The sequence below is a fragment of the Lycium ferocissimum genome, chromosome 11 (assembly GCF_029784015.1).
Source record: "Lycium ferocissimum isolate CSIRO_LF1 chromosome 11, AGI_CSIRO_Lferr_CH_V1, whole genome shotgun sequence".
In the NCBI taxonomy this organism is placed as follows: Eukaryota; Viridiplantae; Streptophyta; class Magnoliopsida; order Solanales; family Solanaceae; genus Lycium; species Lycium ferocissimum.
In genome coordinates, this window is record NC_081352.1 from 26,426,177 (window position 1) to 26,450,220 (window position 24,044).

At 36.2% G+C, this 24,044-nt stretch overlaps 2 protein-coding genes across 3 annotated transcripts in view; one reads left to right on the plus strand and one right to left on the minus strand.

Moving 5' to 3' along the window:
• Positions 1-1,499: 1,499 nt before the first annotated feature.
• On the minus strand, positions 1,500-18,360 carry LOC132037777 (ran-binding protein M homolog). Of its 2 annotated transcripts, none has more exons than XM_059428389.1 (10): positions 17,836-18,357; positions 13,471-13,617; positions 13,235-13,321; positions 11,403-11,448; positions 10,858-10,934; positions 9,144-9,306; positions 7,358-7,426; positions 5,498-5,557; positions 4,056-4,142; positions 1,500-2,172 (listed from the first exon to the last, which is right to left on the minus strand). In XM_059428389.1, exons 1-10 carry the CDS (start codon positions 18,246-18,248, stop codon positions 1,897-1,899), a joined length of 1,425 nt encoding a protein of 474 aa, XP_059284372.1. In that variant the 5' UTR covers positions 18,249-18,357; the 3' UTR covers positions 1,500-1,896. The 2 variants fall into 2 exon arrangements, with proteins under 2 accessions (XP_059284372.1, XP_059284373.1); XM_059428390.1 differs by having other exon boundaries at positions 2,034-2,172; positions 3,970-4,142; positions 17,836-18,360.
• The window catches only part of LOC132037778 (serine/arginine-rich splicing factor SR45a-like), a 71,511-nt gene continuing 61,506 nt past the window's right edge, over positions 14,040-24,044 (plus strand). The window contains exon 1 of the mRNA XM_059428391.1: positions 14,040-14,049. The gene's annotated coding sequence lies outside the window, so the exon portion shown is untranslated. The remainder of the gene's footprint in view (positions 14,050-24,044) is intronic.

Consider the following 24,044-nt stretch of genomic DNA (forward strand, 5'->3'; position numbering starts at 1 on the left):
ACCAACCACTCCCACCACCCCACCCCACCCCAATGCCCTCGCCCCAAAAAAAAAAAAAATTGTTTTGAAAAAAAAAATTTGAATTTTTTTTTTTTTTTTTTTTGCACTACCCACCCCCAACCACTCTCACAACCTATGCACCACTCCCCCACGCCGCCCCATACCCCACCGCCCCACCCCCACCCTCCCCCCTTAAATTTTTTTTTTTGTTTTAAATTTTTCTTTTGGGTTTCTACACCACCACATCCCTCGCCCCTCCCCCCGCCCCCTGCACCACCACCCCCCACTCAACCCACCCTCAACCACTCCCCTCACCACGCCTCAACCCACTCCCACCACCCCGCACCCTACTCCTACCCACTCCCAATTTTTCTTTCTTAAAAAAAGTTTTAAAAGTTTCTTTTTTTATTTTTTTCACCCCAACCATCCCCAGGACCACCCCCCTCCGGACACCCCACCACCCCCTTCAAAAAAATTAATTTTTTTACAAGTTTTGAAAAATTTTCTTTTTTGATTCTCTACACTCACCCCTACCCCCTGCATTTACCCCCTACCCCCCTCCCGAATTTTCTACTTCCTATTTAATTTTACCTTTATTAAAAAATTGTAAAAATTGAAAGTTTGCGTGGTTATTGGAGGGGGTGCGGGGGGGTGGGAGTGGGGGTGAGGGGGAGGGGATGTGGTGGTTTAGAAAATCTAGAAAATTGAAATTTAAAACTTCAAAAAAAAAAATATCGAGGGGGGGGGGTGGGGGGGGGTTGGTGTGGTATGGGTCCACGAGGTGGGGAGGGTTGTGGTGGTTTAGAAAATTCAGAAAAAATTAAAAACTTCAAAAAAAAAAAAATTGGGGGTGGGGGTAGGGATGGGAGGGTTGGTGTGGTGGGGTTGGGGTGGAGTTGTGAGGCTTGCGTGGATATTTTTCTGAAAATGTTTTCTACCAACCAAACGAACATGAGAAAATAAGTATGAAATTCACTTATTTTCCGCTACTCAAACGAACATAAGAAAATAAGTAGAAATTCATTTATTTTTCAAGAAAACATTTTCCTCCATACCAAACACACCCTTAATGTTTTGGAAATGATTATAGTTAATAATAAAGGTAAAGTAGAAACTAAGTAATAAATTATGTTTTGACTTTCAAACTGGACATCGTATGCTTGCCAGTATGTGGTTAAAGGGGATAAGGGCAAGTTTGTCCATGTAATAACTAGGCCAAATATTTATAAAGACAGCCCTCAAAATTGGCTTCAATTTTCATTTCTAGGTATTTGGCCTATTAACTATTATATGAAGGGAAAAAAATGTGTAGGATTTTCTTAATATGGGGATGCTCAGGGTTTAATTTAGAAACGCATTTGATTTATCTAAAAACCGAGTGATATTTATATGGGGTGTCTAGCACAATTTACCCTCTCTTTTTTCCCTGTTTGGGTTCTTACATTCCTCCAGTCTCAACACTTACTGCCCCTTTTAGGGGTTTCTAAGCAAAGAAACAACATCATCAATCTGCCTTCTTTCAACAATTATGATTTCCAAAAAGTTGTTCGGATCAAACATGAAGGGTCAGCTTACACAAAAACATCTACTGAATTAAAAAAAATAATCTGTACAAAAGCTATCCGATAGAACCTCGGATGGCATTATCCTGGAGTAGAGAATTCGACCATTCGATGTGCACGAACTACAGAAGGTTTACCGCCGTGGGGGCATGAAATGAAGACAAACCAATATTCCAGAAAATGAATGGTTACTACAACTCAACGAAGTACATACGACTCTACACAGCACGTATGCTGGTCACCGAGGGGCATTTCCCCCAATAGTGACTTGAAAGAACATTGGTTGAGCATATACATGGGTTGAGAGTGGGCTGGAACACAAGCCGACTACCTCTCAGCCTTTCCTACCACTGTTAAGTATTCTATGTAGATGGAAACCTTCACCCTGATCCCCGTTCAAGGACCTTTTCTCCAAGAAGCTAGCACTTAGCTGCCTGAGTAGCCGGTCTAGACGTGAATGTAAGCACTCTCTTGAATCTTTCACGCTAGGATTCGTTGACAAAACCGTTGCATTGACAGCATCAGCCACAATTTCTCGCTGTGAATCTCCTAAAAGATACCCGACAGAGGATTTTTGTGGTTGTTCATATGCCAGCAGAGCAGCACAATCCTATGATGACATAGACAGAGAAACAATATGAAACAATATTTGCTCAGGATAACATTAGATACAAAGACATAAATGGTAGTAACTATTAGGCTTCTGGATCATGAAAAGACAACGGTGCTGGACAGTACAAAAGCAAGGCAAAGAAAATTTTGTTGAAATGTTAGGTAAGACACGGACTATTATTAGTTATATAATCTGCAATAAACAGAGGACACATAAGGGCTCAGCAGGATGATAAAGCCTGCCACTCAACGAGGATGGCTAAAAGGAAGTTCAAATAATAGTTGTTATAGGGAGATTGATTCTCTGGTGTTCTGTGATACTCAGTTGGAGCAATTAAGGCACCTAAGCTTAGGGTGTGTTTGGCATGAAGGAAAATGTTTTCTTGGAAAACAAGTGGGTCTCTTACTTATTTTCTAGTGTTTGGTAAGCAAGCAAGAAAATATTATCCAAAGAGCATTTACATGTAATCTAGCAAAACACAAGGTGGTGGGATGGGGTGGTCAAGGGGTGGCGGTTGGGGCGTTGGGTGGGGAGGGAGACAATTGAACTTGGAATGTCACTTATGGAACTTGTTTCCTTAGTTCCCTTAGGGAAATCATTTTCCTCAATTTTAAGGAACTTGTTTTCCTAGAGAAAATGTTTTTTAAAACATTTTGACCAATCAAACATGGGAAAATTGAAAAAGATTTTCTAGAAAATGTTTTCCTCCATATCAAACACAACCTTAATCTTAACTGTTTTTGAAGGACTGTCTAGACAACATGTAAAATGGAGGAAGAACCTATTATTTTCAGTAAATGGGATGACTGAAATTCAATTGCTGGCAGGTATACTTGGTTGAGAGATTGGTTCTCAACCAACAACCTATTTGGGGTATATTATCTTTGATTAAGCTATATATTTTTTTTGAAACTGGTAAATTGAGATTAAGCTATATATTGTATCTACAATACTCTAGAATAATCATACAGATCCTAACAAAGGAAAATTTGGAATCTTTTTCTGAATATATTTGAGGTAAGATGGGTAACGGCCATGACTGTGAATGAACTCTTTTGCTGCTGGATAGGGTACAGATGTAGGAAGGAACTGAGGTAACTGTTGATAAAAGTCCCTGCTTGTGCATGCCGTGTCATATGGAAGGAGAAAAACCAAAGATGCTTTTGATGAAAATGTGTTTTCTTGACGAAAATGTTACCGCTCTACATACAACAACATACCCAGTGTAATCCCACGAATGGGTTATGGGGAGGGTAGAGTGTATGCAAACCTTACCCCTACCTTGGGAGGTAGAGAGACTGTTTCCGATAGACCTCGGCTCAAGGAAAAGCATATCAAATCAGACCCAAATAAGAAATAACGGGAAAGATGCAACTATTGCAAAGAACTATAAAAGCAAGACAAAGTATTCTGAAAAAAAAGGGAAAAAAAGGAACAGTAACAAACAGAATAATACGATAATCAAAGTACGAGAAACAACAGATAGTAACTGCAATCAAATGACAAGAAACTATAAGAGAAATACTACGACTAGTAGTATGGAAGGGCAACCGAGACAACCCTCTAATACCTACTAACCTTCTACCCTAATCCGTGTCCTCCACAGCCTCCTATCCAAGGTCATGTCTAGGACATAAGCTGTTACTGCTCTACATATTTTGAAACTTAGATGTGTACGTAATACACAAATTGTATATGAGGATACAACAACAACAACCTATGAGGATAAAATAATAGAATTCATTAGCTCAGTACTACAATGAACAGATATTTGCAAATGAGAAAACTTTATACCCTTTTTTTCAGTGAGGCGGCTCATACTAATATAATGCTAATCAGTAACACAGCCACAAAAGGGTTAACAGAATTTCCTCCAGTACCTTGACCAAGTCATCATAGTCTCCCAACTTGTAGAATTTTTCAAATTCAGTCCTGCCATATAACACAGCTTCTTCAAGCTTTCCAACCTACAGATGACAAGTAAAACTTCTGATTGTATCCTAATTATTTGAAGATATGGCACCATAAAATACAAATGAAATACATATTCTGAAGATTAGCCAACAACTGACATGCTTATACAATCCTAGAAAGAGTCCAGGAATAGAATAATTAGAGGATGCATCTAAACGATGTCAAAGGAAGTACCAAAATGTTCATTTCTTTGGAGATACATACTCCCTCTGTTTCAATTTATGTGAACCTATTTCCTTATTAGTCCGTGCCAAAAAGAATGACCACTTTCTATATTTGGAAACACTTTTACCTTTATGCAATGATTTATAGCCACACAAAATATATGTGACTCATTTAGGACCACAAGTTTAAAAGTCTTCTCTTCTTTCTTAAACTCCGTGCCCAGTCAAACGGGTTCACATAAATTGAAACGGAGGGAGTATATATCAGTGTTGTCAAAGGCGCGCTTAAGCCCTGAAGCGAGGCTCAAAACATGTTGAGCACTTCGCCTCGCTTTATTTGCGCTTCAGTGTGATCAACAAGGCTCTAAGACATACTTTTCCTTGACAATGAGGCTCTCTTGAAGAGGTGATACTAGATAATTGATATTTCACTTTACTGTAATGTTTTTACAATTTCTTTGTCAATATATTTGTTGTTCATGCTTATTATTATTAGTCTTGGACTAAACATATATATATTTGTGTTTTTTCACCATTGCGCCTTTTTTCATTAAAGCCCACACTTTACTTGTGCTTTGCGCTTAAAGCCCCAGCTAACCTTAGAGCTTTTTTGCGCTTTTCGCTTTTAATAACACTGGTATATGTTATCAACGCAAACACATTCTGTTTCAATTTTAGTCAGAAGACATTTTGATAAGGTAAAGCACCAGATCAGTGTTGTTAAAGATCGCTTAAGCACTTTAGAAAACTAACTATATCACATGAATCATTTATGGGTGCGCGTTCAGTACGAATACATCAAGTCTTTTGCTACCTTCCACTGTATTTTGAGAAATCCATATAAAAGACCCACATCCTTGTCACACCTGTTCGACATGAGTACATGAAGAAAACTGAAGAATCCAGGAGACATAGTGAACTAGTATGAGCTTTCTTTCTTTTTCATGCACTCTGTCTACTTTAAGCTTTTGTGTCCTGCCTAATCTCTAGCATGAACCTAAATTCTTCTCACTATGATTCCACACTAAAAAAAGATTTGAATTTTCACCAAGATTCTTGGTCCAAGAAGTCGGAAATTTAAGCCCTTTGCTTATGGGTTGCTGCAGTCATTTGTCCTGCAGCTACAAGTTTTATACATAAGAGAGAAACATGAAGCAGCAAAACCATGTGTACAAACAACTTACCCGTACTAGCTCAATGAAATTTTGACAGTGAAGCAGAAAGCATATAGCTGATGTGCCATCCTAAAGATATCAGCAAAAGAAAAGTGAGTCAAAATACAAGTTGTTTGACACATTGTGGACAAAAGAATGGTAAACTAGTTCATCATAACTCAAGGTAATCCGCGAGCAAACTGCGACTTATTGAAAAGCTCATTGTCAACCAGTTTTATAGAACATGCCAAGTACAGCTTAAAAAATTTCAGTAACATCCTCTCTTATAAGGAATTATTGTTCATAAGAAAAATTGTAATATACCACGTAATTTATTGATACATTCCAGTTTTAGGTGTTAAAGTGACGTGCTTGTTACTTATAATTTATATTGCTTTAACTGTTACAAGTACCATGTGATCCACATTCAAGTAGCTTGATTGATAATTTATGCAAATTTTAAGTGACTTTATTAGAAAGTAGTTTAAACTAAGACGCGCTTCAGTAATGAACCGGAAAAGGGAAAAAAAAAAGGTTAACGATTATAGTAGAAGTTCTTTTTTTTTTCCAATGAAACAAGCATCTATAAATTCTTCTGAATGAACTCTAAATAGTTCAGCACAACAGAGATTATAGGCACTATATATTTACGTTTCTGGAAAAACAAAGATCAAAATTTATGACGGTATCAAAACTAGCTTCTGGGAGGACAATTGGCATGAAATAGGGATTCCTAAAATACACTTTCCAGACATATTCAATCTTGTGATTCACCACTAGAAGATTATAGCAGAACTATGGACACCTCAAGGTTGGGATATTACTTTTAGAAGATTACTCAATGATTGGGAGATGGACAGGGTAACTGAACTTTATAGCATCCTTGCACAATTCAGTCGTGATTTCAAGGTGAATTGAGGTGGCAAGGTAACAACAGTGGTGATTTCAAGGTGAACGTAGCATACAGGCTGATAAATCAGTCTAATCAGCAGTGTGATAATTGGCCTTGGAAGCACATTTGGAGAGCTAATATCCCACACAAAGTAGCTTGTTTTGTATGGCTCTTGGCTAAGGAAGCTGTCCTCACCAATGAAAAGAAAGATCACAATGTGTCCCAAATGCTTTTTGTTTGAGTTAAAGCAGAGACAGTTAGCCATATATTCCTATATTGCAAAGTGACAGGACAGCTGTGGAGATTTTTCTTTAACCTTAAAGGCATATCCTGGATCATGCCTGGAAAGATTACAGAAGCTTTACAAAGTTGGGAGGAAGCAGGATCTATGGCAAAGAACAGAGCAGATGGAGAATAGTCCCTGCTTGCATCTGGTGGACAATCTGGAAGGAGAGGAACTCAAGATGAATTTAAAATACATAGAATAGTTTGCAGAAGATCAAATTGAATTGTCTTTTGCTATTATGTTTTTGGTGTAATCAGATAGACTCAGATGAGTACATGTATGTATCTATACAATAGCTACCAGTTTCAAAAAAAAATTCCTTTCATATTTTTTGACAAGTGTTCTACTTTTTCTTGTGACGTTCAAGAAACAATCTGGAGTTTAAAACAAAAATTATCTTTTCATGTCCACATCTACATCTTATGTGCTTACACAATATTAGATAAGAATAAGTTGACCACCATGCATATATATCTATTAAACTAATGTCAAGAAACAAAAGAAGGAAAAATTTGAGAAAAATAGAACTAATTTAAAAGGTAGAAAACGAAAAGCATGAATTGCGGGTCGATATTTAAGGACGCAAAATTTTACATCAACTGACATTAAGTATGGAAGTTTAACAACACAGTGTGTCAAAAGGTAAAGGGAGGTGAATGAAGATCAACAGGAGTAATGTGACGTTTGACAATATCAACCAACAGAAAACCACCTGGACCATCTGTGGATACCACTCTCTTAGTTTTCCAAATGCATCACCAATTTGACCATTCCGAATTAGCTGTTTAAACAAAAATAACATTCCTGTAAGTATCATTTCTATATCAACAAAATGACAACTATATAGAGCAGGTCGGACGGGTTAAAAAGCCAACAGATGGAAGTTCCATAATGATTTTCCTTTGGAGTGTGCGCGGGGAGGAGAGTTAATGACATTGTTTTGTGCAGATCTGAAAATAATATGGAACCAAAACAAGTATTTAACAAGAAGAGAAGAACAATAATGGATGGTAGAAAGTTACTGGTTGTTCGTCGACTAATCTGTCCAGAGGAACAGAAGTTTTTGATATTATATCTTACCAGAGACTACATTTATGTGTTAAACTTTGCTTTGTCAAAGAGAGAACACTCCGATCTTTTAATATGGTAAACCGTCCCCCAGACCCCACTACCCAGGAAATTAATGATGGTCCTTTCCTGCTTTACTCCCCAGGTGATTCAAACAGCCAATCTTATGTCGGAGGTGTAGGGTTTTTTCTACTAAGCTATTCCTTCACTTGGTAATAGTCTTAAAACTGATAGGACCAAATACTACACTTGATCTTAGCCAAAAGGCTGAGTTATAGCTATACTTTCACTTGTCAATAGTCTTAAAACTGTTATGCATACGAAAGCTTCCATTAACTGATAAGCTACGATCTTTTTCTTTTCTATTTTCTTCGACCTTATAAATTTTCTTTTCTTAGAAGGAAGGGGTTGAAGAAAGGGACCATCAGAAATATCCTCCAAAAGTTAAATTAGATGTTCCTTCAAGATATTTGAAGAGGAAAAAGGCCGTTGATCAAAAGATTTTACACTCGTATCACTTAAAGAGAGAATGGAAGCTGTTTGTGTGAATAGTCATCCTCAATAGCACTAAGTGACAAGTACGAAAATTCTTGAACATCAGAATTCCAGACTGGTTTCAAACTGAAAAATTAGACAATGATATCACCTAATATTGTCTTTATAATTCCTGATACATAGTTAAAAACATTGCTGAAAGCTTATATTCTTCTCTTATCCACTTCCATTCAGAATCAGCACCTGTAGATTCTTTCACCAGATGACTTTATTTGTCTTGACAAACTATTCAATTAGTTATTTCCACTTCCATCAAATATTTAAATTAGTTAACGAAAAAAAAAGCAACAGAAATGAGGAAAAATTTGTGTCCTCTGAAGAATGGCTTCTTTTTTTCTTGGGAACCATGTAACAAAAGGGAAAGCAAGAGGAGGGTCAAACAATATCTTTTTTGATAAGTAAAAGAGTTAAACATTATCCAGTCCTTCGTGTTTGATAAAAGCATAAGAGAAAGGAGAAGAAATACAACAACAACCCAGTGAAATCCCACAACCTGGGGTCTGGTGAAAGGAGAAGAAATACACAACATAAAACATCTTTGCACCAGCCAACAGAACTTCTCTCACTCTATACAAAGAGCACTCTTATTTACCTGTGTCCTTTTCTACCCATCGCAAATAATAACTAATCCCACCCAATTTCTCTTTCTTACTCCCTCTTTTCATTATGTCTTCCATGGTTTCTTTTACAAGGAGTAAGAAACAGTAGAGGAGGAAATAAACGAAGTTAAAGATCGATTAGTTTCTCTCAATCCAGCAACTGAAAGAAGGGAAAAGGCAGGCACCCACAGCATTATAAACCAGGTGATTAATGTGTATCATGGCATCACACATTAATATCATCATGGTAGAAAAAAGATGCTTCCAATTTCATACCTGACGAAGAACCTTCCTCTGATTTAATGAATACGTATTCATGTCCTCTGCAAAGCCGTTTTCTTGAACAAAGGAGATGGGCGGAAGAGTACTTTGACTTTCAACATCAAACGTTCTCAGTGTATCTTCATATCCATAATGTTGTAAATATGAGCGAACAATTCTGATGTTAAAAACCCGTTAGAAAAATAGAAATGCATTTCCAATAGTAATGACATGCAATATGCAGAAAGAAATTAAGTAGAAGTGTTTTAACTACTCTGTTAATTCAACAGTCTAAACACTTCCGCCACTCCTTTTCTTTCAGGTCAGAAGCAAGATTCAGCAGAATATGGGGTAAAAATCACTCAAATCTACTTGATTATCAAAGACACACTCATCCTGATATCTAGGAGACTAGAGTATCTCAGCAAAGATGCACTACCAGTCTACCACTATTTATTTCATTATCTTTGATTTCGACTATCAAAATAAATTATGACTTTGGTCTTTCAGTTATCAAATAATTCTTCGTGATGCCCGACTAAGCACATTTAAATATTGAGTCCCATCATTCAAAAATTTCCAAAAATTTCCAAAAAACCATGTGGCTAGTCCAAAAGATCCGTTAAACCATGGAGGTTTAACTTTTCTCTCAAAAATGCCAACCCCGACCTAATACAATTTTGGACCTCAAACCATGTGGCTAGTCCAAAAGATCCGCTAAACCAAGGAGGTTTAACTTTTCTCTCAAAAATGCCAACCCCGTCCCTATATAATTTTGAATCTAAACTAAGGCATTGCTTCTTTAAATCTCTACAAGTGTATGAGATAATTGCCTCACAGCATAACTACTAGCTGTTCCAGATAAATGCTCTAACAGTAATGAACAGTGTCTTTTGAGCTTTTTCGTTAAAGGTAAATAATAATGGTTTCTTTGGAGCATTATTATTACCTTTTATGTTGTTTAGAGAATATTACAAAAAAATTAAAAAGAAAAGGTAATCACCTTTGGATTGTTGGGTATATTTACTGGATGTATGAACCTACAGTGGTCATGTCTTAAACTCATTCAGCCCCATATTCTTACAAAAACCCTATGAGGACAATAATTGGATATGTGATAGGTAAAGACACAGTTGCCAAGTACAGATGTCCATTATTGATTCTCCTTGTTCTTCAATGTGTGTTGAAACTCCGTTATCTACCCATCTCTTCAGATCTAAATTGAGACAATATAAAAATCATGCACCCCTTTTATCCGGAAGAAAATAGATATAGTAACTTCAATGAGCCTCATTCACCGTCCTATTTTTTTTTTTTTTTTTCTCACGGTGGTGTCCGGGCCAACTTTCTCACACCTCGTCTATTCTACCGGGTACATGCTACATCCTATCAGCGCAGGTACCAGGTATCTCTGACCACCAAGGCTAGGCAGCTGGAAAGAAATCTCACCTAGTGTTTTTCAACCCCACTGAGATTTGATTCTAAGACCTCATGGTTCTCCCCCACTTTATTGACCATACCCTAGGCGACTTTGTCAGTCCGTCCTAAAATGTCGTCCACCTTCCTTGGATCAGAACTTCTTTCTCTTCACTGTTTATTACTTGCTGAATATTATGCTAGATAGAAAGTATTCGAACACTATCTTTATTCTTTACTAATGGGACCGCTCATCTTTATTTAAAAACTATAATTATAACGGTAATAGCAATCGGATGGAGAGATTACTTACCCATAACTGGCATTCTGAGGTATAGACAATTTTTCAATAGTTGAATGCTGTTTTGCCCTTTCCTGCGCTTCATATGCCTAAACAAAGAAAGCAAAAACCAGTATATTAATACTTAAAATATGTTCAGGCTTTTTATCCCCTTATTTCTGAAAATTGTGCTTTCAATTTGTTTCCTGTAACATAGACCAGCAACTGTATTTCAACTAACAATGATACACATATCTTATGAATCAGCAGCAATGACAGACTATCAAGAAAAGTTGTCGAGACCATAACCTACCTAAGGCATAAAGATGAGTGTACAAACATGCATTTGTCATATTTAAGGACTGATACATAGTAGTAACAATCAGCATCTACTGTCAATTTGAGATTGACTTGAAAATGGAAGCACACAGCATCACAAGCATAATTAATAGGAGAGGAGACCAACGACAGTCCCACCCGAAGGTAAAAGGCTCAGTTACATTTATCACATCCAGCTTATAGTTTATGAAAGAGCAAAGGAGAACTATTCAACTAAATTAAAAGAGAAGGATCTTTACCTTAAGATCAAAAACAAATGGATCCTTCCCAAAGTTGATGGTAACCCTGTGATAGTAAATTAACAAATAACTTCAAGAAGTCAGAAATGCTAAATTTGATGATGCATTCTACTAAATCAGGGTTTGGATACACTAGCCAAGGATCAACACAGCTATTGCTGAGAGCATCAACCTAGAACTAATTATAGAACTACAGATTATTTGTTTTCATTTCGACAAATCATATTTCATTATTAAATGGAAGTTTTTTACTAGTACACACACAGCAATTATCTCTATCAACAGGAAGTTTCCTACTTACACCAAAAGAACAAAATACAGAGGACTATTAAGGTTAGCAGAGTTCAAATAGCAAGGGAAACTCCACGCGCTCAAGAATTCGCGGACATTCTCTCTTGATACTTTATGTCAAGCATGATTTGGCTGTTGTGAGAAATAGTGTGGAATGAGATGGAAAAAAAGATTGAAAAGGATATAAATAACTTGAAAGATAGTTCTTGTTTCTTCTTCTTCTTTTGTAATGAGACAAAAAAACTATTGATATAGACGACTGATATAACTTGTTAGCTAACTGTGGGCCACAGCCAATCATTATTTGTCCTAAATACTTTGACACCGGTTTAGTGCAATATTAGTGTAATTTCTTACCAAAAACTGATCTATCATTTGTGAGTCAATGTCAAACAAGAAAACTCCTAAGCCCCCATCCTAAACTTAAATAGTGGCCAACGAAAAAAGCAGTTACGGAAAAGCTACCGACATTTCTTCTGAAGGATGAAAGATTACCTCATTTCTAAATCCAAATTGCAAAAAAGGCTCTTATACCACTAGCTTAAAAGAAGAAAACCTTCTAATGCTTCTGCAAGATGATGGGAAATTAGTAGATTGCATGCCTTTAGTTTTAAGATTAGCCAAGTAGGGTGTCAGCTGATATCTTAAAATGGATTCGTACGTAAAGCAAGCCCTCATGTAATTACTAGTGAAACTTATGTTTTCTTTTTTTGGGTGGTTTTCTTTTTGATGTAAAAATTCTGTTTCTTAACCCATGAATAAGCTCCAACACTGTTTAAGCATTTCACAAAATATATGAAACTTAACCAATATAATACAGAGAAGTAACTAAAGTTACCAGTTTCAAAAAAAAAAAAAAAAAATACAGAGAAGTAACTGGGGGAAATTCAGAAAGCTCACAGTTATGCATGTCAAGTTCAGCATTCTCCACATTCAAGAACATGCATGTGTCAATAATGCTATATACTCCTTACTCTACATCTCTACCTGTTGTTTGAAAGAGCACAAGGCTGGGGGAACTAAAAGAAAAATGACTTAGGAAGCTAATTCTTTAAAGCATAGCAAGTTCAATGCCAATTTGTCTTAATTTAACAAGAAAAGGTAGCATCAAAGGAATAAAAACTCAGGGCTAGAGTCTTCTACATAGTTCACAGCCTTGATATATTTCATGAAGAAAAAAAGAGGATTGCACTGATCCGAAAAAAAGAGGTCTGGAATGGGGTTAAAGGACTACACTGATAATAAGAAAGATAATGAAAGGTTGTGGAGAACAATATTGCAGCATGAGTCAGCAAATTTTTAATAAGGAACTATATTCAGATTATCAGATACATAATTTGAATGGCATTGCAAGTCATCTTATCAATCTTTCAGACAAAGGCTGTTGGAGGCAAAAAACCCCCAAAAAAATGTCAGTACAGTAAGTGCTTTGAGAACACGATGCTCGAAAAGATGAATTTTGCCAACCGTAATTTATGTTAGACGAATAGTGAGGAAAATAAAAAGTTCAAGGTATAGACGATAAGGATCCATCGACATACTCTTCATTTTGGCTGTGAACTGCAACCGTAGGAAATAATGGCCCCTTTACATCCTTGAAAACCGTTCCTACAACAGCTCCATTTTTCCTGGCATTAAAATAAATAAAGCACAAATTCTTGAGTCCAGAAATTATACTGCAAAGAGTTAAGACTATTTTTTTATAAGCCCAGCCAAAATCATCTAGCAATGGACACGAGCACCCTTATAGAAGAGGTAAAACTAGATAAATTCTTACGTGAAAAAGAGTTCTTGAGAAGCATAATTGATGCCACCACCAACAGTATCACCTGTTGAGTAAACTGGGCCAAAATCCTCTCCCTTTCCTTGACCACGGTAAAGCTGTCCATCATCACCATGATATCCATAACTGTTTGATTCCCAGCTGACAAACATAGAAAGATCAAAAATAAATTCCGGAAGATAATGATCAAACAACAAAATATCACTCCTCCAATGCAATTCCTCTGTCTACGTTACATAAACAATGAACCATAGAAAAGACAAATAGTGCCATGTTAGACAATTGGTATGTGTTTAGATTCATTACATATGTCTACTTAACTAAGTGAAAATAGTTCTAATCTTCCCCACTCCATCTAATTTGGCAGAGAACTCAAATAATATAGTGGAGTATTTTTTATTGTTGTACAATAACTAAGAAACTTTCCATAGTTAAAACAACAAGATGTAAAATTCTTTCATTTTCTATATTACGATCAAAAATTAGAGTCCAGGAAAGTAAAATTACCCAGGTTGACGACGCAATTTAAATCCAGGAGTAGTGAAACCAATTGCAATTGGACCTTTCACACCACCATTTTTCACAAACATCTCAAAATAATAAACAAGCCTTTTCGAAGGCGAGGCACAATTAGCTTGAACTACACCAAATCATGTCCATGAAGATTCACACTAGGGTAATGTACTTAAAGTCCTAGAGAGATTGCTACTCGGTTGATCTAGAATTTTCACCCCACCCAAATCTATCCCATCAGACTAGAGGACAAGAATCAAGCTTTGAGATTAGAATTCAAACTAAAACTAATAAAGCCTATAAATTTAAAGCAAGAAGATGATAAAATTCATTCATTTTAATGAAGGAGCTACAATTACGAACAAATTAATGTCCAAGAAAATACCATACCCAGGTTAGGCGACGATTAGAGTTGAAATTATAAAGGTAATAATTACTACTACTACAAGAACAACATACCCAGTGAAAAGGCAATTAGAATTGAAATTAAAAGCAATAAAGATTATATTAGTATCAAAATTAAAGTCCAAGAAAGTAAAATTACCCAGGTTGGCGACGCAATTTAAATCCAGGAGTAGTAAACCCAATAGCAATTTGGCCTTTAGTACCACCATTTTTCACAAACATTTCAAAATAGTAAACAAGTCTTTTACGAGGGGCAGTCTTATTAGCTTGAACAACACCAACATCATGCCCATGTAAATTCGCATTAGGGTATTGCACTGATAGTTTATCGGCTCCCACAACCGAAAACCCACCCGAACTATTCAAAGTATCCAGGATAGTGAACCCAATGGCAATTTGGTTAAAACTAGAGAGATTGCTACTCGATTGATCTAGTAGATTTTCGCCCCACCCAACCCCCACATCTATCCCATCACACTAGAGGACAAGAATCAAGCTTTACGATTAGAATTGAAACTAAAACTAATAAAGACTATAAATTTAAAGCAAGAAGATGATAAAATTCATTCATTTTAACAAAGGAGCTACAATTACGATCAAATTAATGCCCAAGAAAGTACAATACCCGGGTTGGCGACGATTAGAGTTGAAATGAAAAGGCAATAAATACTACAGCAACAACATACCCAGTGAAAAGGTAATAAATACTACAACAACAACAACAACAAACCCAGTGAAAAGGTAATAAATAATACAACAACAACATACCCCGTGAAAAGGTAATAAAGGCTATAAAGTTAAATAACAAGATGATCAAATTAAAGTTCAAGAAAGTAAAATTACCCAGGTTGACGATGCAATTTAAAACCAGGAGTTGTAAACCCAATGGCAATTTGCCCCTTAGTACCCCCATTTTTCACAAACATCTCAAAATAATAAACAAGTCTTTTACAAGGAGCAGCCCTATTAGCTTGAACAACACCAACATCATGTCCATGTAGATTCACTTTAGCGTAATGTACTGATAGTTTATCAACTCCCACAACCGAAAACCCACCCGAACTATTCAAAGTACTCCCTCCCTCCCAATTCAAGCTTTGTGATTAGAATCAAGCCTACTTCCTTTTTGGTTTGTTCCAGAAAGAGTGCCCCTTTCTATATTTAGTAAGTTTTCCAACTCCAACATTCTGCGTCACAAGTTTTAAGACCACAAGATTTAAAGGACTACACAGCTTTTAATTTAAGCCCACAAGATTCAAAAGTCTCACATTATTTCTTAAACTCCGTGCCCAGTCAAACTAAGACACTTAAATTGGGACAGGTGAGTAATAAAGATCATATAGTTAAAACAAGAAGATCATAAAATTCATTACCATATAGTTAAAACAAGAAGATCACAAAATTCATTACCATATAGTTAAAACAGGAAGATCATAAAATTCATTCATTTTCATAAAGGAACTACAATTACGATCAAAATTAAAGTAAAATTACCCAGGTTGACGACGCAATTTGAATCCAGGAGTAGTAAACCCAATGGCAATTTGCCCCTTAGTACCAGCATTTTTCACAAAAGTCTCAAAACAATAAACAAGTCTTTTACAAGGAGCAGCCTTATTAGCTTGAACAACACCAGCATTATGTCCATGTAGATTCACATTAGGGTATTGTACTGAAAGTTTATCGGGTCCAACAATTGAAAACCCGCCAGAACCATCGAAGTAATCCCTCCCTGCCAATTTAAGCTTTGTGATTAGAATCAAGCTTACTTTCCTTTTTGGTCTGTCCCAGAAAGAGTGCCCCTTTCTATATTTAGTAAGTTTTCCAACTCAAACACTCTACATCGCAAGTTTAAGGCCACAAGATTCAAAGGTCTAACTTTGTTTCTTAAACTCCATGCCCAGTTCAAACTAAGACACTTAAATTGGGACAGGGGGAGTAATAAAGACTACATAGTTAAAACAAGAAGATCATAAAATTCATTCATTTTCATAAAGGAACTACAATTACGATCAAAATTAAAGTAAATTTACCCAGGTTGGCGACGCAATTCATATCCAGGTGTAGTAAACCCAATAGCAATTTGGCCTTTAGTACCACCATTTTTCACAAACATTTCAAAATAATAAACAAGTTTTTTACGAGGACCAGCCTTATTAGCTTGAACAACACCAACATCATGTCCATGAAGATTCACATTAGGATAATGCACCGAAAGTTTATCAGCTCCCACAACCGAAAACCCACCCGAACTATTCAAAGCACTCCCTCCTTCCCAATTTAAGCTTTGTGATTAGAATCAAGCTTACTTTCTATTTTGGTCTGTTGAGTGCCTCTTTCTATATTTAGTAAGTTTTCCAATTCCAGCATTCTACATATCAAGTTTTAAGACCACAAGATTTAAAGGACTACACACATTTTTAAGTCAAGCCCACAAGATTCAAAAGCCTTACTTTGTTTCTTAAACTCCGTACCCAGTCAAACTAAGACACTTAAATTGGGATAGAGGGAGTAATAAAGACCATATAGTTAAGACAAGAAGATCATAAAACTCATTCATTTCCATAAGAGTGCTACAATTTCAATCAAATTAAAGTCCAAGAGAGTAAAATTACCCAGGTTGGAGACGCAATTTAAATCCAGGAGTAGTAAACCCAATAGCAATTTGCCCCTTAGTACCACCATTTTTCACAAACATTCAAGCCTTTTACAAGGGGCAGCCTTATTAGCTTGAACAACACCAACATCATTTCCATTTAGATTCACATTAGGGTAATGTACTAATAGTTTATCAGCTCCCACAACCGAAAACCCACCCGAACTATTCAAAGTACTCCCTCCCTCCCTCCCAATTTAAGCTTTTTGATTAGAATCAAGCCTACTTTCCTTTTTGATTAGCTATATTTAGTAAGTTTTCCAACTCAAACATTCTACGTCGCAAGTTTAAGGCCACAAGATTCAAAGGTCTAACTTTGTTTCTTAAACTCCATGCCCAGTTCAAACTAAGACACTTAAATTGGGACAGAGGGAGTAATAAAGACTATATAGCTAAAACAAGAAGATCATAAAATTCATTCATTTTCATAAAGGAACTACAATTACAATCAAAATTAAAGTAAAATTACCCAGGTTGGCGACGCAATTTGAAACCAGAAGTAGTAAACCCAATAGCAATTTGGCCTTTAATACCACCATTTTTCACAAACATTTCAACATTTAGATCACAGGATATAAAGGACTACACATCTTTAATTTAAGCCCACAAGATTCAAAAGTCTCACTTGTTTCTTAAACTCCGTGCTCAGTCAAACTAAGACACTTAAATTGGAACAGGGGAGTAATAAAGACCATATAGTTAAAAGACTTAAAACAAGAAGATCATAAAATTCATTCATTTTCATAAAGGAACTACAATTACGATCAAAATTAAAGTAAAATTACCCAGGTTGGCGACGCAATTTGAAACCAGGATTAGTAAAACCAATAGCAATTTGCCCCTTAGTACCACCATTTTTCACATACATTTCAAAATAATAAACAAGCCTTTTACAAGGGGCAGCCTTATTAGCTTGAACAACACCAACATCATGTCCATGTAAATTCACATTAGGGTATTGCACCGAAAGTTTATCGGGTCCAACAATTGAAAACCCGCCCGAACTATTCACAGTATCCAGTTCAGTTGGTAACTCTTCATTTTCTTCTTCGTCTAATTCCATCGGGTCGGGTTTTGGGGAATCGGGTCGGGTTTTGGATTTGAGTCGCCATTGTTCTAAGAAGTATGAACCGATTAGGTTTTCTTGAGTGTTATTGGAATTGGATTGAGAAAGAGAGAGAGTTAAAGATGCATCCATTAGATGCCCTAATTTGATGAGTGAAATAGGGATTTTCCAGTAATTGGGATCGAATTGAAGGTTCTTTTCTTGTTCTTAAATGAAATGAAAAGGGGAAAGAGGAGGGTACGGACTGGTTTAGTGAGAGAGAAGTGTTAAATATTAAAAGTACTTCAATTAGGGGCCGTTTGGACATGACCTTGAAATAATGTTCGGACATGCAATTTGAATTTCTTAAATTGTAATATTTATTATAAATATAAAAATCTCATGAGTTATGAAAACTATTAAAAAAAATTCAATTCTTATACAATTTCTGCCAATGAGTAAATTATAGTTAATAAAATTAATATGACTACTTAGAAGGCGCTTTCTAAAAATATAATATCAATTGATCAAACTTTAGTTTAATAAGAATGAAAATTTAACATGAATAGTAATGTAACTACTCTTTAAAATTTTAGTTCAATAAAATATTTTACCAATTTGCATATTAATATTTAATATAAATGGTTGGTAAACATGATTGGTAAATATATCTACCAACTTATGGATCCTTTTTTACAAAATATAAATGTATGGGTCAAATTTTATTTTTATATTTTTTGAAATCATGATTTTAAATTGGATGATTTGGGATTTCATCTCATGAGATGAAATCAGAGATGAAATCGCATGTCCAAACGCTGATTTCATCTTATGATTTCATCTCATGAGATGAAATCGCATGTCCAAACGCCTACTAAGCAAAAAGAGAAAGATTGGGTTAATTACACTAAGAGTCGTTTGGATTAGCTGGAAAAAAGTGGCTTTTAAGCATAAAGTGTTTAAAGTACTTTTTAATGCTGAAAATTATTTTATAAATAAACAGTTACGTATTTGGATAAAAGTGCTTAAAGGATTTTTAGAAGTAAGGGTAGTATAAAAATTAACAGAAAATATAAAGGATAAAAGGGTAAAGTTGTTGGTCAAACCAAAATGGCTTTTAAGTCAAAAAATAATAAGTTGGGGTTGAGCGACTTCTTGGTCTTGGCTTATTTTAAGCACTTTTTAACTTTATTTAAGCTGTTTTCTATTTTACCAAAGACCCAAATAAGTTAAAAATGGCTAAGCAATCCAAACGGGCTCTAACCTCATGTTTGGATTGGCTTCACTTTTATTGTGTTTAGGTAAGATAAGAAAGCGAAAAGGGACAAATATACCCCTGTGCTATTAGAAAATGGTCAAATATATTCTTTTTTATACTTTAGATTCAAATATACCTCAGCTGTTATACAATTGGTTCAAATATAACCTCCATAGATTAAAGTTGTCCAGTGGACATCTAATCATGTGAGTGTAATGTTTGATGAGATGGATGTCGCGTGCGTACCGCCTTCCCTAACTCATTTTATCCCTCCCCTCAATTTATTTTTCCGCCTCTAAAATTTCCTCTCCCTTCACTACCATGTCAAAAAAAGAAAATTCTTTCCCCATTTCTGTCTAGCTGAGTGCATTGATTACCGTACATGGGTGAACTCTCTGAAAATTGAATAATTAATTCCCACATCATTATTGAGAAATAAGTTACCAGTCTTCTTTTTTCTTTGTTATTTCTGTGAGAAAAATAATACTATTACAATTCTGATTTTGATCGGTTTAATTTACATCCACATTTTCACCATCATGTCACACTTAGAACTACATAGGTGACTGTTGTTTCTAAAAAAAGAAGTTAGGTAACCTGCTATAGTTGAACTACACTTAGGGTGTGTTCGGTATGGAGAAATGTTGAAGTTCCATCTCTGTGGAAATGTAATTTAGGCAAGCTATCCCCATTTTTGACACAGTGTTAGAGGAGGAGGAAATTTTAGAGGTGGAAAAATAAATTGAGGGTAGGGGTAAAATGGGTTGGGGTGTTGAGATGGCATGATAGGTGGCATCCACCTCAGCAAATGTCATTGCCATGTAGGATTGGATGTCCAACTTGGACAACTTTAACGTTAGAGGGGTATGTTTGTGCTCAAAGTATAGCAATAGGGGTATATTTGGACTTAAAGTATAACGAGGGATATATTTGGCCCTTTTCCGATAGTACAGGGTAATATTTGACCTTTTCCGTACTTTGTTTTTAAACTTTAAATTTTATGCATTTTGTTACACCTTGAAAATTTTCGCGTCGATTATGTCGTAAGCAAACTAATGTAAGTCCAGAGAGGCTATGATACCCCTATCAGGTTAAAGAAAGACTTTTGACAATTATTAAGCATGTACCCTAAAGGTTCTGAGGCTAAGATAATCGAAGAAAGTACTTTTCGTGAAAGTTTGTTGACTGGGCAGAGATACGGCCCCACATATGGACTGTAAAAGTGACATACGTCCGTCTGTCATGTCTGAGAGGCGTAAAACAACATCAGAGAGTTGTGCGGAATTTTGGCCAACATACGGTCAGACATACGAACCGTAAGTATGACATACGAACCGTATGTCCACCGTAAGTTGGTGTCGGTGGAAAAGTTCCAAGTTACATATATGTTTGGCCCACTTCATTTTTTTCCCATTTTTTCATCACCAACAGACCCTAAATACTCCCAAAAAAACCCTCTCCACACCTCTAGAACCTTCTCCACACTTCATTTACATAAATCCAAGGCAAATCAAAGATCAACAACATTAATCCAAGGAAATCAAGTGTACAAGCTCTTTAGGATTGCTAGAAGTCAAGAATTTCTTTGGAAGTGGAGCTAGGGTTTTCTTCAAGTGAAGCATTTCCATCCAAAACCCATTTCTACATAATCTAAGGTGAGTTTTATGATCATTACATGTTAGTAAGAATATTGAATGGTTGAAAGGCTTGGATTGAGGAAGAAAGTGGAATATGGAGTTCAAATGTGGAAACAATGGTGTGTTTGAATAATAGTTGATATGAATCATGATTCTTGACATGTTATGAGTATAATCTTGTTATGAATGGTCTTAAGAATATTAGAGAAGCATTATATGAGGATGAATGTGGTGTTGTATTATAGCTATGGTTATAAATGACTTTGAGAAGGAATTTTGGGAATTGAATAATGACCAACTTAACAGAGTTCATTGATTATGATATTGTGGGTATGTTGTTGATGATTGGGAGTTGTTATATTATATGGAGAAAGTTATAGAAACAAAGGAGATCTTTGCCAGGAATTTTCATTAGCTTTAGCTTAAGCTTAAACATGTTTCCGATTATCTAATCTTAGTACAAATTCTCTTGAAGATAGAATCGTGAACATCGGAGCAAAAGCGTTTAATTGATAAAGTTGGAGAGACGCAAAGGTATGTGAGGCTAGTCCCTTCTTTTTCTAAGGCATGACTCCTATAATATGACTTCCTTTAACTTTTCATGATGTTCTCATATTCCGGCAACTATGAGTCTATGACTATTAAGAACTACTTATGAGATAAAGATAAGAGATATATTATGAAAATGATCAATGATGATGATGATTCTAAGTCTAGAGATTCCAAAGCTTACGATATTATATTCTTATGATGTTAATAATCCTCACAGGATTCCTTGATGTTATTCATTGTTGCTAGACTCACCTTATAACGGTAGTTCCTTCAAGGTGAAATAAGATAATCATGACTACTCCATAATGGTATTGGGGGTTCTCGACCTTATGTCACCCCGATAAAGTTGTAGCTTTTAATTGATTCCTAATGCATGCTTTATGATAAGTATAAAATGAGGAGATTACACCGTGCCCATTCGGCCGGACATGACACCGCTAAGACGAGCTGCTTATGACACCGTGCCTATTTGGCCGGACATGACACCGCGAAGACGGGCTGCTTATGATTACACCGTGCCTAGAGGGTCGGACATGACACCACTAGTGGGCGGCGTGCGATAGTTACCCGGACGCGGGTTAACGATGATGGTACATTTGATATGCATGACATGTGTTTTCGTTAAAAAGTTAAGCAGGCATCTTATTCGCCTTAAGAGGCAATTGACGTACAGGTTATATCCTTGTTTCATGTTTCGTTATCTCTTTATTACATTAGTATTACTCATGCCCACATACTCGGTACATTGCTCGTACCGACGTCCTTTCTTTTTTGACGTTGTATTCATGCCCATTTGAGTGAACAGGGAGACGGACCGGATTCCTAAGAGCTCGTTCGACATATATATATACGGGAGCACTCCACTACTCCGAGTTGCAGATTTTGGGTATATCCGTGTACATGTATTGGGTACGGCGGGGTCTGTCCGATCCTTATGTCTTAGTATTCCCGTAGTCTCGTAGATACTTATGTGTGGGTAGTAGATGGCTCAAGATTACTACAGTGTATATTTGTATATCATTTTTGACAGCCTCGTGGGCTTAGGTGCATAAAAGTGGACGTATTTTGGAAATGATAATGATTGTATTATGACAAGTCCAGTGCTGAGAGTAATGTATATTTAGGAAGAGTTTGACGACGAGTATGATGGGTGGTGCCCGGTAGGGTAGCTCCGGGCACCCGTCACGGCCCCTGGTTGGGTCGTGACACATTTTGTTCATCTTCCAACCAAAAACTTACACTATGATCTGAGGGAGTTACAAAAAGTGGCTTACTTCTCCCTACTCAGATTTGAAGGATAGTAAAATTCTAATTGAGATGAGGTAAATGCACAAACAATGCTTGGATAATTGGTCATATTACTATGAAAACCAAAGTACCAAGAGTTACAAAAGTATTTTCACTTCTATATATAAACAGTAGGATAAGACTCAAGGAGAATCCCAAGTAATCTTTTTTCTTTTTCTTATTTACTGTTCTGAATGAAGCCATATTCCATCTATTCATGGTCATGAGTCCTTTGATTTCTCTAGGTAGATCAGCAAACAACTCATAAGTTTTGACATTGGAGATTGAATAGCTCAAAGATGCTAACTTATCAGCTACTTTATTAGCCTCTCTATAGCAATGTTGTCGAATGAAGCCTACATCAATCATAAGCTCTTTAAGTTCTTCCACTTCTTTTTGGATCTTTCAAAGAGTGTAGGGAAGTTCATTAACACAATATACCAAAAGTTTTGAATCCCTTTCAATTAGAATCACCTCATATCCATTGTTAGTGCACCATTTAACTCCATGTAGTAAGGTAACTGCCTCAGCCCAATTACTGGTGCCAGTTCCTAGGTTCAGGGAATAGGTATATATCATATGACCTTCATTGTCACTTATCATCCCTCCCCCTCCATATTTGTTATTTTTACAACTACCATCTAAATTGATCTTCACAAAACTGATTGAAGGCTTGATACATCTCACAGTTATGATTCTCTTTTGTGTTATTGTGCTCCTCACTAGTGCAGCAATGGTATCCCAATTTTGATTCAGGTTGACTTTGGTAAACTGGTTGATAATTACCTGTGATAAAGTAAAAGAGATATGATCTGGTCTTTCTAGTATTAAGTGTTTCCTTACCATACTTGACACCTCATCTGGCTTTCCAGATTTCCCTCATGGTCACTGTTGGTACACATTTCATTAGGAGATCCAGAACATGATTCTTAGCCTTCCATGTCCACGAATGTTTTAATAGCTATCTCATAGGAATGTTTGTTATATCCCGTATTTTGTATATTGGAATATTTTAAGCTAGTTGCGACAAGTTAAGGACAAGGCTATTTTTCGATTTTGTGTAATGCACAAGTTGCCTATGAATTTTAGTGGTGTGGAAATATTAAGGAAAATTAGGGGCTAGAAGTTGGAAAAATTATTTCTGAAAAGGCCAAGGGCTGGGGGTTGGGGGGGCCCCCCCCTGGTTCTAATTTTAATCCAACCGAGGGGGGATGT

Bases quoted from the DNA above. Each gene is read 5' to 3' on its own strand.
- LOC132037777 (XM_059428389.1), bottom strand. From the start codon at position 18,248: ATGGATGCATCTTTAACTCTCTCTCTTTCTCAATCCAATTCCAATAAC. The intron at 4,143-5,497 runs GTAAGTTGTTTG...TGTCATCTGTAG, and splicing joins ATTTCATTGAGCTAGTACGG to GTTGGAAAGCTTGAAGAAGC. The intron at 2,173-4,055 runs GTACTGGAGGAA...ATGTCATCATAG, and splicing joins ACTATGATGACTTGGTCAAG to GATTGTGCTGCTCTGCTGGC.